At 44.6% G+C, this 14,937-nt stretch overlaps 1 protein-coding gene across 6 annotated transcripts in view; it reads right to left on the bottom strand.

Annotated features, from left to right (window-relative positions):
- Positions 1-14,937, bottom strand: part of ncoa2 (nuclear receptor coactivator 2) — an 80,763-nt gene that overhangs the window by 28,029 nt on the left and 37,797 nt on the right. For 5 of the 6 annotated variants that reach the window (XM_036518037.1, XM_036518020.1, XM_036518043.1 and 2 more), the window contains exons 3-4: positions 5,306-5,416; positions 3,796-3,968 (exon numbers count right to left, since the gene is read on the bottom strand). In XM_036518037.1, the coding sequence (XP_036373930.1) occupies positions 3,796-3,968; positions 5,306-5,394 (262 nt within the window). In that variant the 5' untranslated portion in view covers positions 5,395-5,416. The remainder of the gene's footprint in view (positions 1-3,795; positions 3,969-5,305; positions 5,417-14,937) is intronic. The other variant, XM_036518029.1, reaches the window with a different exon arrangement.

Below are 14,937 nucleotides of genomic sequence, written 5' to 3'. Positions count from 1 at the left end.
ATAACTTTTCGACTATCTGCCGCAGATAAAATACACCATTCTGATAAAATGCTTCAGCTGCCCCTTTTCAAAAGCAAGCGCATTGCCTGTGGACTCTCATCAGTAAAAACTGAATGCTGTAAACATCTTTTTTTTTTTTTTCACTGACGGCACAAAGCCTTCCCATGCGCCGCGCATTGTTAAGATGCGTTGCTATGGCGCGCACCCGAGAACTTAGCAACCGAGCGATGTGAAAGGTCACTGCAAACGAGTCCATCTGAAGCTGTGCAGCTGCGGTGCCGGTAGCAGCCGGGAGATGGATGGCACTGTCACCGGAGAGAGAGAGCCATTATGTAAAGACGAGGGGCGTCGCACTTTGAAACAAAGTTACCTTCCCGCCGCCTAACTTCACACACGTTCCTGAGAGGGTGCGAACAACATTTGCGCCTTCTTAAAAACAGCATGGGAACGGATAACGGTGACACCCTAAAAAGGACTCCTGGGGAAAACTGGGGTGGCGAGTTTACGCTGGCTGTGAGGAGCTCGGTGCTTTCCGGGAGAGCAGGTGAGAGGTTACTGCCGCAACGCTGTGTGACGGTGCGGCGATCTACGGAAACCGTAGCGTGTAGCTGAGGTCATGCCACATGACCGCTGCCAGCTGTGACACCCTGTACCCGCATTCCTTGTCAGACACCCCCAACTCCACCAACGAGTCAGCCTGCCAACGCGCCATCCCCGGGGTACAATGCTTAGCTCAGAGAAGACAATTCCGTATCTTTCTTTTAACGCAGAGTAATAAATGCTAATTAGTATGCATCCAGATGGATTTTTATACTGTCAGAGCAACATAAAACAGCGTTTCTCTTTCATCACTTTGTAGATGATCATTTCATATTTTGCGACATGCAGTCAAGTGCTTTAAGTATTTATCCACAAGAATGACAGTTAACTATGCTCTGACAAGGATTTGCCTCCTTTAACTTGGCACTGACAACATTTTCAAAATATATTCAGCAGTAGGCAGTGTCAAGACAGTGAGCACTGTCAAATGGCATCTGAGTCTATGTGCTGCAGTATAACACTAAGGGCATACTGGACAGCGTACGATGTGAAAAGAGGCCACATGGTTGTGTGCGCCGTTCTGCTGAATCTGCTTCAATAGGATGAGATCTTGTGTGTGTGTGTGTGTGTGTGTGTGTGTGTGTGTGTGTGTGTGTGTGTACGTTTTTAATGCCGATGTACGGCACGCCGCTCGGCTCCGGGAAGCCCCGGTAAAGCGGCGCAGCTGCGCTCTCGCCAGCGTGACCACTTGCGGCCTGTGCGGGGAGCGAGTAAGGAGCGAGGAGCAGGAGTCCGCTGCTCCCACACCGAGCCAGGAGTCGTGCCTCCGCCTCCATCCTCCACACGCACGCCCTCCCTGATTCGGCGCCCCATCCCTGCTAGTGCTGAGGTTCCCAGCCAATCCGAGCTGAGCCCTTCCGTTTCTCCTTTCAGCACAGGGCTCTCTGTTTCTGTTCCCCCGACTGCCTGTCTCATCTAAATTTATAATACTCTACGTTTACACTCATTATATCCACGCATGACGCACCTCCTCTTATGAACCCTTTATTCTCATCCTTGGTATCTTCCATTTGTAGGTATAGTGCTTTGCATGTCTTAATTAGTCTATCTCGGCACATGAGATTGTGCTAAATTCATTTGTACATGGAAACCTTTGCTCAAGGTATTGAATACTGTACTCACAAGACATATTGTATTTCAGTTTGAGCATGTCTACTAATCCTCACTTGGAGGAGACTGAGGTCAGATGTGAAAGATCTGATTTTTCTTTAGGTAAAAATCTCATGAATGTATTATGAACATATTGACACAGTGAACTGGTTAAAAATGAATATATTAATACGGAAAATACACTAAAATTGTGTTTGAAGTAAATGTTTACATACAGAACATACAGCTTGTTTTCTGTGTGTTAACTGTCATGCACAGAAACTCTGTGGTTGAAAATACAATTAATATCATTTGAAACAAAAATAAGATGGGATTAAGTGGCACAGACCAACCTTGTGATTTTAATGCACTTTACATGTAGAAATTTTACTACTTTTCTAAATTTAAATGTTAAAAATGTACTAATATTACTAAACTTCTTTAACTGACGTATTACCTAACTGGGGCACAACATTCTTTGATGAAAATCAAAGATATTGCACATTACATACGTTGCAAAATACAGGCAGAGCAGAGTTTTCCTTTTCTCTATAGAGCCAGAATTGATCTTCTGTTACTGTCTTCACTCAGTTTTGGAAATTTTGGAACGTGGACAAAGTTCGTGCATGCTATCAACACTGCTGTCTGTCTATTCCAAAAACAATATTCACTGACGGAAACTGTTGTAAAGATACTGTTGTCTGAATTTCCCACATAACAAACTCATGAGAACTGATAATATCTTGCATACATCTAGATAATAAGTAGTTGGATGATATTTTAATTATTATGAATGAATAGGTTTGTAATTATTTTGTTTTCTATGGTGTACCCTAATACTAACAACTAATAAAGACAAACAGTTATGCAATTAAAAAGTATCCCTTAAAGGTGGTTAAAGGGTTAACGAATATATGCACTGAGGTCCGCGCAAATGTATGCTGTATATTTTGGAAAAATACTGAAAAAACAAACATGCATTTACACACACACACACACACACACACACACACACACACACACACACACACACACACACACACACACACACACATAATGCAATTCTTCTACAAAATAATGTGTTCTGAAACAAGGTCTGAAGGGACAGGGGTGTGCAATGTGTCTGCCCTCTGCAGTTTAAGGGCTGTCTCCGTGAAAGGAACAGGATGTGCTGCATCTGTGAGCGACTGGCCCTGTGAAACTCACACTAAGAGCCATGCTTAACAGAACACAAACAAGCCTATTTGCCCCTTTCCTAAACTTGGTCGATGTACAAACGCAATTATGCCGATCTAAAAAAAAAAAAAGAAAAAGCACAGAGATGATGTTTTTTTTCACCCAGTCTAGCACGAGGCCGAGGGTAGCTAGGGGGTGTAATTCTACCGCTGGAGAGCGACAGACCGCGGGCCGCTGCTTTGTGCATTTTGCATCACATTGCTCACCATTACATAACCCCTTGCCCAGTGAATCACAAACAACCGACATCATCAGCCCCTGACTAAGGTGCTTCTGTCTGTGCACCCCGGTCTCTGCCTGGACGCGGGCAAACATCAGATCCCCCCTCTGCGTCCACCTTATGGGTGTGCTTTAAACCTATGGGGGCCTGCCTGTCTCACTGAGTCACCGCAGAGGGAAGCAGAGGCGCGGTAACAACTCTGCAGTTATACAACGCCGCGGCCCGAGGCTAAAGGGCAGCTAACGATATTAGCGCGTTAGCCCATCCCGTCCTTTTACTTATGCGCTCTATGAAAACGAATCGGCGTCTGATGGCTCGTCTGACAGGGTGCGTTTTCCAGGCCCTCCCGGCCCCCGCAAGCTTGCTGATAAGATGCCAGGAGATGTCCGGCGCGGTTTTCGCACATGTAAGCGGATCCCCGGCTGCGCGCAGGCCAACCTACATTTCCCAGAAGGCCGATCTCTGTGGAGAGCCAGCGACGCGGACCCCACTGAGCGGTCGGAAGTGAGGCTGGCCTAATGTATCAGACATTTAACACTTTGAATGCTTTGTCACAGCAGCAAAAAAAAAAAAAACAGACAGCTCGGGTAACCCCTGGAGACACGGTGCCTGCCCCCCAGTGTCCAAAAGCAGGAAAAACACAGACTTACCTTGCTCTTTTATTTGACGAATCTGTTTCACAGTTTCTTTTAAGATTGCACATTTGTCAGGCTTGACATTGAAGTTGTCAATGTCGTTGAAGTTTGCAAAGATCAACTCAGCAAGTTCTTCTATGTATTTATTTTCATGCTCACGGTTTCGTTTTTCAGTGCTTCGTTTAGGGCTGTGGAGACAAGAGGAAAATCATTGTGTAAGACGACGCTGGGACGCATGTACCAGGTAGTATCTTAAAATGTAGACAGCTAATACTAAGCCCTTTGATTTTGTTGATCAAAGTCAGACAAGGGTAATCAATATCAATGTATGGGCAAGCAGATTCAGAGTCCTCCAAATGTTATGCTTATGAACACAAACATTAGTGTTCTACTATGACACAGTATGAGATACAGTATCTCTTCATTTGGTCAAATTTTTACATAGACTCACACACAGCACATCTCAACGACATACTTTCCATTTCTGGAAGCAACACATTTTTTTTAGATGATCACATTTATAAGACACAACTTTCTGTATTGGCATGGATGACCAATCAATATAAAATCATCCATATGAAAACAGGAGATGTAAAAGGATACGCCACTGAATGAGAGCCCCATTGCCTAACACTACATTATTGGCATACAGTTTGCATCGTTTTATAAAGCTGGATAGTTACTGAGGCAATTCTGGGTTAAGTACCTTGCTCATGGGTACAGCAGCAGTGCCCCAGTGGGGAATTGAACAAGCAACCTTTCGGTTACAAGCCCTACTCCTTACCGCTACGCTACAAGCTGCACTCGTCCAGTTTTTTATTAGTGTCCACACATGCACACACTTTGAGACGTCCATGGACAGAACATTCAGTCACCGCATCAACCTATTTAAAGGGGTTCTCACGTCACCTTGATGCAGGTGGAGGCAAGGCTCAGGCTGCAGAACGCTTCGAAGTTGACTGGATCAAGGTTGAGTTTTAATTTGCGTTCTGGCAACCTCAGCATTCATGGAAAGTAGTGTCGATAACGCGTGGCATGGAAAACTTTTTCCTCCCTGAATAATTCAGATTCAAAGGCATCCCCCTCGCTAGACTGACCCGCCAAGCGATTGAGTGGAAGGCTTTATATAGAAATGTTTCTCACAGCACAACGCCCAAGGTGTGCTGTAAGCTTTAGTAAATGACTTTCAATGCTTTTAATGCCAAGTCAACAAAACTAAATGATTGTTGAGAAGACTGTAGTCTGGACCTCTGGCAAGGGTCTGTTCTGGCTCATCATCTGAATACACTGAGTATGGTTAAAACATTGACACGTATATACCACTTTCAGGTTAATATTATTATTAAATTATATTCAAAGGGGGGGGGGGGGGGGGGGGAGTTCTCTAAGTATTACATTTTAGCATTACACAACCACACTGCCCCACCTGGAAATTTAAGCTGCAACCTTCAGGTTACAAGACCTGCTCCTTACCTGAAGGTCAGGCCAAATCTACTGCTATACCATAGAACAGGTAGTTCCTCACCTGGGTCCCAGGAGATCGGATGGACATTCTTTGCGCTTCCGAGACTCCGCCCTGGCGGGGTCTGAGGTATTTTCACCCACACCACTCATCTTCAATGCATATCAGCAACTGCTGAGGACAGAGAAAGCATAACATTAAGCAAGGTCACACTCTACAAATGCAGTTAGATACTAAACACATCTTAATACCATACTGGTGGGTGAGCATGGCCAGGGTGTTGGGCTGTAGGGAGACACACACACACACACACACACACACACACAATTTTTTTTCTTATTACATTGTTGGGTAAGTCTATACTCCAGCAGATTCCCTGGTTCCAGACCACTCGTGAGCAGCCTGACATTTCAAAATTCCAAAGAAAGTTATTTCTGTCTCCCATAATGATCATTAGGAGGAAACAAACTTAAGAATTTAGGGGACATCAGTTGACCGATGGCATGAGATATCTGAAATCGGAGCAAAGCAATGGATTCAATTATTTCCTGCCAGAGAGGGGTTCCCCAGAGAAACCAAAATGAGAGCACAGCAAGCAAGCGATAACTCCCGATTCTCACTGCCACAGAACACACCCCTTCAACACAAGCAAGTTATGTGGGGATAAATAAATGAAGCAGGGGTACTTTCCATGGTACACACAGTCTGTATGTACAGACACATGATGTTCTGACATGGTTCATTTAACATCACTTTTTTGACATAGACTGAACAGGAAGCATTTGGCTGTTGGACTTGGGGACACATTGTACAAATATCCTTTCCTTATTAGTCTGCTAATTACAAACCCGAGACCCCACTGGATAGGTGTTTGAACACAATTGACGCCACGTGCTAGATTTCCCTGCCGTCGAGGCAGATGTGTCTCACCAGGAGAGCCATAATCAAGCCTCGCATGTCACGATGGCCTGACCTTCCACTGCATTAAATTAACAATAATCAATTAATGCAAAGGAAATGGCTTTTTAATAATTGACATCGAGGTAAAAAGAGCCATCTGCAGGAGCTAGCTTAATGGGTAATGGACTTTCAGAGATCATTACAAATGAAATTTTTTTTTCATGTTGGACATGCTGGCTCTGAGAAGGCGCTGGACAGACAAGGAAGTACATACTTGCTATATGCTGGTATTGATCCTCACAGAAGCATACCACAAAGCTGAGAGAAAGGACAGCGCTAACAGAGGTGGAAGAGGGAACTCCTAGGGGAACCTTTTGAATGTGTGCAAATTCCTTAAGTGTCCCCTAATTTCTTGTTAAAAAGCACTGCTTTTTAGCATGCGGGGCAAAGGAGTGAAACTCTTACGTGGACAGTTTTACATAAAGAGAGGTATTAAATATTAAACTGTAATATTTTAAGCATGTCATGCTCATCCTACCTTTTTTAGGGGAACTGTCTAAGAACAACAGCACTTAAAAAGATTTACGGCGATGAGCAAAAACAATGGGCGGGCTGGTTATCTGTTGAATCCCACAATGCCACTGCTGCCGCCTTGCTGGTGGTGGGTTATGTAAAGGGGAAAAAAAAAAAGGCTGGGCCATTGTGATGCGGAGCACATTTCTCGCCGTGTCTTGTTCTGTTCTGTCAGATGGCACGGTGACATTTGTTGCGCGCACGCGATAATTAAGCGCTCGCGTCTCCGCCGCGGTTCTACCTCCGCGCCGGGTGCGCGCACCGCGCCGTGCGCGAGGCCTTGCCACCGAGCGGGGCCCACCACGGCGCCCGGCCGTTACGTAACGCCGAGCAGCCTCGCTCCGCCGCAGCCGAGGGAGAGAGCCCGAGCCGCAAGTCTGAACGGAGCATCGGGAGGGATCCCTGCTGGATTGCAGTGGCCTACTTAAGCCCGGAACCGGCAGGCAGGCAGCGAAATCAAAGCAGTGGCAGTAAAAGGAAGAAGAGTGGGGCAAAAAAAAAAAAAAAAACATATTTAATGATCGAAGCTCCACAGGCTGTTTAATTTAGTTTCTGATGGAGATGGATTTGTGATTCTAGTCCTCTGTTTTAGATCTGAGTGATGAAATCTTGCATCAGCGATCTTGAGATGGGTATTGCTTAATCCATACTCTTCTCTTCCGCCTTTTAAATTTAAAGTTTCCACTTCATCAAATGAAAAATTTTTTCCCCCTACAACAAACACCAGCAAAAGGCCAAACCACCAGTAGCGCAAAATATCATCTTAGTGCGAAAGTTGTTTTATAAGAAATGATGGTGCCTTGATTTCCTTGAATATGTACCGCTGAGAGAAGAAAGATGGAACTTCACTGAAAATATGAAATGTCCTGTCCTGAATCAAACATCTTAGTTATGTAAAATAGATCCCAATATTCAGTGAGTGGCACATTTCAAATTGATGTCAGATGTGCTAAATTGGACAGCGGCATTCATTTAATTATCAAATTTGCTCACCGAATGGAATCTGTTTCATCAAAAAACTGTACTATGCTATGTTCTGCAGGCCTTGTATTCTACCCTTATATCTGGTGCTTTCAGTGTTTCATTGTTTTCCTGTGATCATGTGTCCGGAGCATCTTAGACTCCCTGTGATTGAAGTAGCTCAATAGCAAAACATGAATAAATGCTTGCAAAATGTTGTCTTCTGAGGCACAGTCAATGATCATTTTAAAAACCAGACCAGGCTGTAAATACAGTACCAGTCAAAGGTTTGGGCACACTTTCTTTCTGTACCATTTTCCACATTTTAGGATAACAGTAAAGCCATCAAAACTATGAAATAACAGATGTGGAATTATGCAGTGACCACAAAAGTAAACATGTAAAATGACAAGGCAAAAATATATATATATTTTTTTTAAATTAAAGATTTTTTTGGAAAGAAATTCATGCATAGGCAACAAATTCACTATTTATAGTGAATTTATTGTCTAGGTAACAAATTTCAAGCATTTAAGCGCAAGTCTTTGGACTCAAAATGTCTCTGAATGCATGTTTCCCATTATCGTAACCAGGTGTGTCCAACGTTTGACTGGTGCTGTATGTTTCATATTATAAGAGGCTGATTGTTACAAGATACTGTGAGATACTGTGAGATACTGAATTGCAAGAGGTGTCAGCAACAAGAGATGTCACTGATGAGCTTGGTGTGGAGTGTTTCCTTCAATGTAAGGTCCCTCACGACCTGTCTCTAAGTAGATACTTGCTGTTACATGTTACACAAAACACCTTGACTGTCATCTAAGAAAAGAAGAGTTAAATGATTCAGCGGACAGTGACCGTTATCAGAGATGCAGTGTCCTCTGAGAGTGCAGTGATGTATATTGGGGTTACGGTTTCCATAAATGACACTGTTCTCGTAGAGGAGCATACCATGAAACTAAAGCAATGCAGTTACGATGAGGTGTAGAATCTGATTGGCTCTTGCTGCCCGTGCCGTCACCTTGAGTAAACGGCGCCGGCAATGAGAGCCACCAAGCCACCTTGACACCGCGCACGTTTCAATGACAGACGGACGAGAGGCTGGCACTTGGGCGCTGGTTCTCCCCGCACATGAGCGACATTCAAGCATTAGCTCCGAGTCTTCCATTACAGCCCTTTGTTTATAACAGGCTGGACTACCGTAAACCTTCATACTGTTGACCTAAATCAATTTACTACAAAAGATGTTTGTAAGAATTCATGCAGAAAGCTACTGTATCGAAATAAAAACATGACTGATTGAAATGTAAATATCAAACACTGAGCAGCAAATTAGCTGATAATTACAGGCAGGAGACAGCAGGCAGCTTCTGAGTGAGGAATTAAGAGAGGCTGCTTCCATTCACGGCTGCCGGAACTGGATTGGTCGAGGATGCTTTACCATAAAAGGAAAGGACAAAGTACAGAAAAGATTAACAGCGGCAAATATCAAAGGGGGGGGGGGGGGGTTACAGCCATGAGATGAAAAAAATGTGGACTGTAAATAAAGTGGGAATGCTGAATCCACTTTCCTGATACATGATACAAAGTTCTTCCCAAAAATCAGAAGATTGCTATCAAAAACTCACTGCTCCAAAGAAAGAGGCCCCTTCCCCCCAGTTACTTGAAAGCACATTGTATACTCATGCAGACCTTCTTACAAATAGCCACATCCAAATCTTAACATCTTATCCTTATGTTCAATGTATTAGCGATTACACACTACAATTGGATTGCACCTCCTTTATCAAGATGTAACATAATCTTATTAGACACCATGTCTAATTAGAGTTAATATAATGGAATTCATATTCAACTGATCAAATCTTTTTCGTCTCCTTGAGAGGGTGTTAAACAGGCCATTCTGTTATACACCCACAACCCACATCATTTTTCCAGCAGACGATAACATTAAAATAAATTTGGGCAATAAATAACTTTGTTGCAACTAGGCTTTTTAAAATAACCAGGGTGGATATTTTAATGGTATGAATGGTAAAGTGCAACAAACACTCTAACAATGCATAAACTAAACAATAATAAAAGAGCTGTGTGTGTGTTACCACAGCCTATTTCTCACAGGGGTGCAGGAGGAGGTAAGTCGGGGAGCATCTCGGGCAGTTGAGTCTGTTTGGGGATCAGCAGCAGCTGCAGTGGACACTGCCATTGTAAGGGGACATTCGCCAGTCACTGCATTGCTGTATGTGTCACGTCGGGCGACGACTGCGAATCACTTGACAGCGAAATGCACTGACCTGTGAGAGAAATGGTATCCAGATCATCCAATCGGATCTGCCCGTTCTGAAAAAGATCACAGCCCTCTCTTATCCAGAGTGACTTACATAGGTTACAATTTTTTATGTTACCCATATATACAGCTGGATATTTTCTGAGGAAATTCTTGGATAAGTACCTTGCCCAAGGCTGCAGCAGCAGTGCCCCAGGGGGGAACTGAACTGGCAACCTTTCGGTTATGAGTCCTGCTCCTAACCACAATGCTGCACTGCCACTTCAGATGTCTTTTACAGAACATGAGGGGAAAAGGCTGCTCAGATATTAAGTGTGCTGATATTTACAATGATTCAAAGCCCCTTCCACCCACCCACCATGTACGCTACTCACCCGGGGCTAAAAATTCCCAGCGTGGTATGTGCCTGTAACGATCCACACCACTCTGACAACTCACTTCAATTATCAACAGCACCCCACCCCCTCCCAAAAAAATGAGGGAACATTCTGCTGGATGGCTGACATCCACCGAGTGGTACTGCAACTGGATCCAAGTCACACTTTAAAAATTGTATTACAGAGACAGTTCACATTTGGAACGAAACAACAGACATTAATAGCATAATTGGCTAAATACAGTAGAAAGAAAAGCTCTTCAGTTCACATTATCCGACAAAGAATTAGTTCCTCTCTAATTCGCTTTTTTTGGCCGCAGCAAATAAACACTTTGAAGTGCCTCCTGGCTTTCCGGTAAAATCAGAGCGTGTGCCATGCTACCAGCAGCCGAGGACGGGAGCTCGGCCACAGCAGAGGTTACACTGGAGGGAAACCCACTTCTCTACAGCTCAATAAACCCTGGCAGTGCGTTTTCAGCAGGGCCCTTTGGTGAGATGAAGTTGTGGATTTAGGCCAGCTCCTGGCAGTCAGTGAATCCCGTGACCCCAATAGAGCGTTTATATCAGGTCGGGTCAAGGTTATCACCACCCTCTTAGAGTGAGCGAGCGGTGCCATGATGTCTGATTGGTGTCACACTACAAGGACAAACTACGAGGCGTTAATATTCTTTCTGTTAAAAATCGATGCATCATTTCTTCAGTCTAAATAGGTCTTTGAGAAAACCTGATTTTTTTTCTTTTTTTTTTGGACAACTTTGTTGGAAAGACACATTTATTACCGTTTTTCTGGTGGGTTAATTCTCGACTGATCCTGTCAGTCTGACAGCACAATACACAGAATAAAATGTTGCGAGTGAGGATATCGCTGTAAGCAGTGCAGTGTAGCGCACTAAGCCTTTCATGACACAGTTGTTTAATGCCTTCCAGAGCTTATACCTGCCTTCTATGTCTACAGTAACTGGATTATAAATTAATTATGTTGCACCTGCAGCTGTTGTAACAAAATGCAGTCCTCCCAATTACAGCCAAAGTGGCGATGAAACAAATCAGACGTATACAGTGGATACACATGGATACGCCACTTTTCAGAGGCTGGTCATTCTTGTTTGGTTCCAGGCACAGGCCTCCTTGTGTAAACAGCCAGCTCTGAGTCTCCATTTACAAGAGAGACGAGTGCAGAGAGGGAGGCCGGGCCTGCAGTGATATGGAGTATTAATTATTGACATAGAGCCGAGCTCCGTCCAGGCAGGCAGCAAGCAGGACGCCTCCTTCCACACGCAGGGCCCCGTGGCCCAGACAGTTTCAAAGGGAACGCAGCGTGGACAGCGGGCTCGCCCCCCAAAGGAGAGCTCAAAAATTAAATAATTACATAAATAAATAAAGAAACAGATAGAGAGATAGAGAGAGAGAGGGAAAGAGAGAGAGAAAAAGAGAGAGAGAGAGAGAGAGAGAGAAAGGGGGGGAAAGAGAGAGAAAGAGAGAGAGAGGGAAAGAGAGAGAGAGAAAGAGCGAGAGAGAAAGAGCGAGAGAGAGAGGGAAAGAGAGAAAGAGAGAGAGAGGGAAAGAAAAAGAGAGAGAGAGAGAGAAGGGAGACTGGGCTGATTTCAGAGCTAAAATGAAAAGCAATAAATTCTAAATCCGTCAGTCAGACATTTAGAGGACACCATAAATAAAATATGCGGGGAGCTTTGGGCAGATGAAGAGTTGTGGCTCAATCACGGGCCCTCACACCAACTGCGCCCACCTGCCGTTGCTAAGCAGACGGTCCGCAGCGCCATTCAAAAACACTGTTTCTCGCAGGACTTTCAGGATCCCTTCAGTAACATGGACGGCTGGAGTTTTTACAACCAGAAGATTTTCATAAGCTTGAATGCAGTGCAGATTCCATGATAAGCGCTGCACTGGGACCCCGGGACCATTTTAGGATCTAATATGATGACCTTACTTAAACTGAAAAAAAGAAAAGAAAAAAAAAAAAAAAAACATAGCACTGGCTAAACCCTTTTCCCTTAAATGTGAAAGGTAGGCATATGCTTTTAATAAATTAACGCCAATGAAGCACCCTACAAATGCTTACCCCAAGCCTGGCCCTCCTTGTAATCCAATTCTAATAGAATTATCACCGTCCAATGTCTCGCAAAGTAGACCCATTTACAAATAATTCCTGAAGACAGAAGAAAAAGGGTTCACAGGTCAGCTGGGCCGTAAATGAATTAGTCTGCAGATTGATTAGTGCATTTGAACTACTGGATATTCACTCCGAGCTGATTAGCAGGGCCACTCGACTGTTGTTGTTCTGTTTCGTTGTAAAGCACATCCTCTGCCATTTTGCTCCGCGAACCTCTGCAGTGATTTGTGGCCTTCATTTTCGCGCTAACGTTTTTACATGGACGCTTTCTTCAAATGGAATTCCTATGTCAGGTTTACAATGCAGGATGCATAAAGTAAAGCGTTATGAAGAAAAACAACTCTACCTGTCCTACGACACAAGGCGATGAAAAGTGAGTGGATGTCATTACCGTTCTTCATCAGACCGGTGCTGAGTTACAGTTGGTTGAAGAACGATCGTTTTTCCCTGATGAGTGTAGTACATTAACAATATTAACTACAATGTAAATCTTGGTGGGTGTGTCCTTACACAACCATATATTAACATGATGCTGCTATACACCGCAGCAGTAACTGAGCCTGTCTCCCACCTCAAACCCTTTGGCCCAGTGGTGTTGAAGTCCAACTGTGACATAGTGCACTGCATTTTTTTTTCCAAATTCAGCACAAAACCCTGCTTTCACAGAAATTCAATTCCAGAGAAACAGTTGTGTCTTCTTTCGTTATGAGAGGACATCCTCCATCACATCCTTTTTCCGCCACCTTCCACACAGACATGCACAGAGCCACATTTTCTTCCTACAGAACATGCAACAGTCGCAATAAAACAGGAAGGGAGTATGCAGGATACATAAAAGATATACCACCACTTTTGGATGCCAAACAAAAAGCAGTGCTAATTCCTTGGTAGCCACAATTCCTATGTGAGCTAGTTCAGTGGTAGTTGTGATTTCTGCCTTTAAACCTTTTCAGACTCAGCCGTCCCCTGCTGGACAGGGTAAGAGGGTGCAGCCAGTGTCTGAGCAGGCAGACGCTATGTTGGAAAAGATCAGCAGACAGTGCTATTCAATGTCCTTTTCGGTTACTGCGTAGGAAGCCAGAACACAGCCATTGGATCATTTTGAAGGAGGACACTCCAATGACATCAAAGTCAAACACAGTCAGACACAGTGACCCTGCCCCCTCAATGTGTAAGCCAGTCACTGGGCAGCCAATTACCCAGCGTGATTACCCAATTCCCATCCTGCCGGCATGCTTCAGGTTTTCCGGCAATGACATTTGTTATTAACGGATGCTCTGGATCTAAATCAAAATCACAAGACGGCCAGGACTTGAAAAACAAGAACCTACCAGAGGTTCTTCCACAGAGAACATTTTGGTGAGCGCTTTAAAACTCTGATCTACCGATTTAGGGTACGTTCCACTGGGTATAAGAAACTGAACAGAACAACATATCCAGGTACAGTTGACAACACACACACACACACACACACACACACTCCTCTCACGCACACAAAGGTTGTAAAACGAAAGCTCAATTTTTTCCAAGATGAGAAAATCAATTGACTTTGGGGGCTGCAGCGTTTCAGTCAAGTGGGTTGTGGAGTCCTGTGTGAGTGAGCGTGTCTGTGTGTGTGTGTGTGTGTGTGTGCCTTGTTTACCACTGAGGTGAAACAGGAGCAGACTTCCTCTGGAATAGAAGGAGCCACTCAGTCTGGATTCATCAGAATGCAAAGTCAGAATGCAAACTCCAGAACCTGGAGAGGGACGAGTCCTGTGGGAGGGGGGCCCTGATAACTGACCTCCCCCCGTTCTTATCGGTGCAGTCCCAGTGCCCTCTCTGCACACAGCGGGACCGTATGGAGGCGGCTCGAGTCCTTAGTGCTTGCGCCATCTCTGTAATCCTGTGGGCTGGAAGCGGCAGCCTCTCCAGACACACCCAGCGTTTATGGGGTGCCGACACGCCGCCCCGGCACGACCGGCACTGTCCGCACTCCCCCTTCAAAAGGGCTCCTGGATCAATCCTCAAAGGAGCGGCCACCAGAAAAACGCTGCTTTTAAAAGATCCGGGTAGCGACGAACAATGTCCCTGCCCTGAGCCCTGACAGCCTTCTCCATATGGAAAAGGGCGGGATCACGGCTGGCAGCGATTGCATCACAGGGCCATTATTTTTTCAACCAGAGCAGAATTCATCTGAAGAATTTGCCTCTGAACGACTGCACGCGAGCAGGCGCACACACAAACACACCATGTCCTCAAACCTCAGTAATGACTTAAAGGCATTCAAACGAAAGATCTGTCCTCCTCGCATTTCAAGTAAAATGATTTCAACATTTACTAGTAAAATGCAGAAAAACCACAGAAATGTGTCTGGGTGTCGTCAGATTCCATCAGTTGCTCCTCTGTCCATTGTGCCATCAGCCGACCAGTATCGAAGGATTCAGATTTACACCTTGAAAGTGTGCTTAGATAGGAGGTTTCGTGAAGAG

This window comes from Megalops cyprinoides, chromosome 2 (genome assembly GCF_013368585.1).
Source record: "Megalops cyprinoides isolate fMegCyp1 chromosome 2, fMegCyp1.pri, whole genome shotgun sequence".
In the NCBI taxonomy this organism is placed as follows: domain Eukaryota; kingdom Metazoa; phylum Chordata; class Actinopteri; order Elopiformes; family Megalopidae; genus Megalops; species Megalops cyprinoides.
The sequence above is the reverse complement of the archived record's forward strand: the minus strand, read 5'-3'. Positions and strand labels throughout refer to the sequence as shown.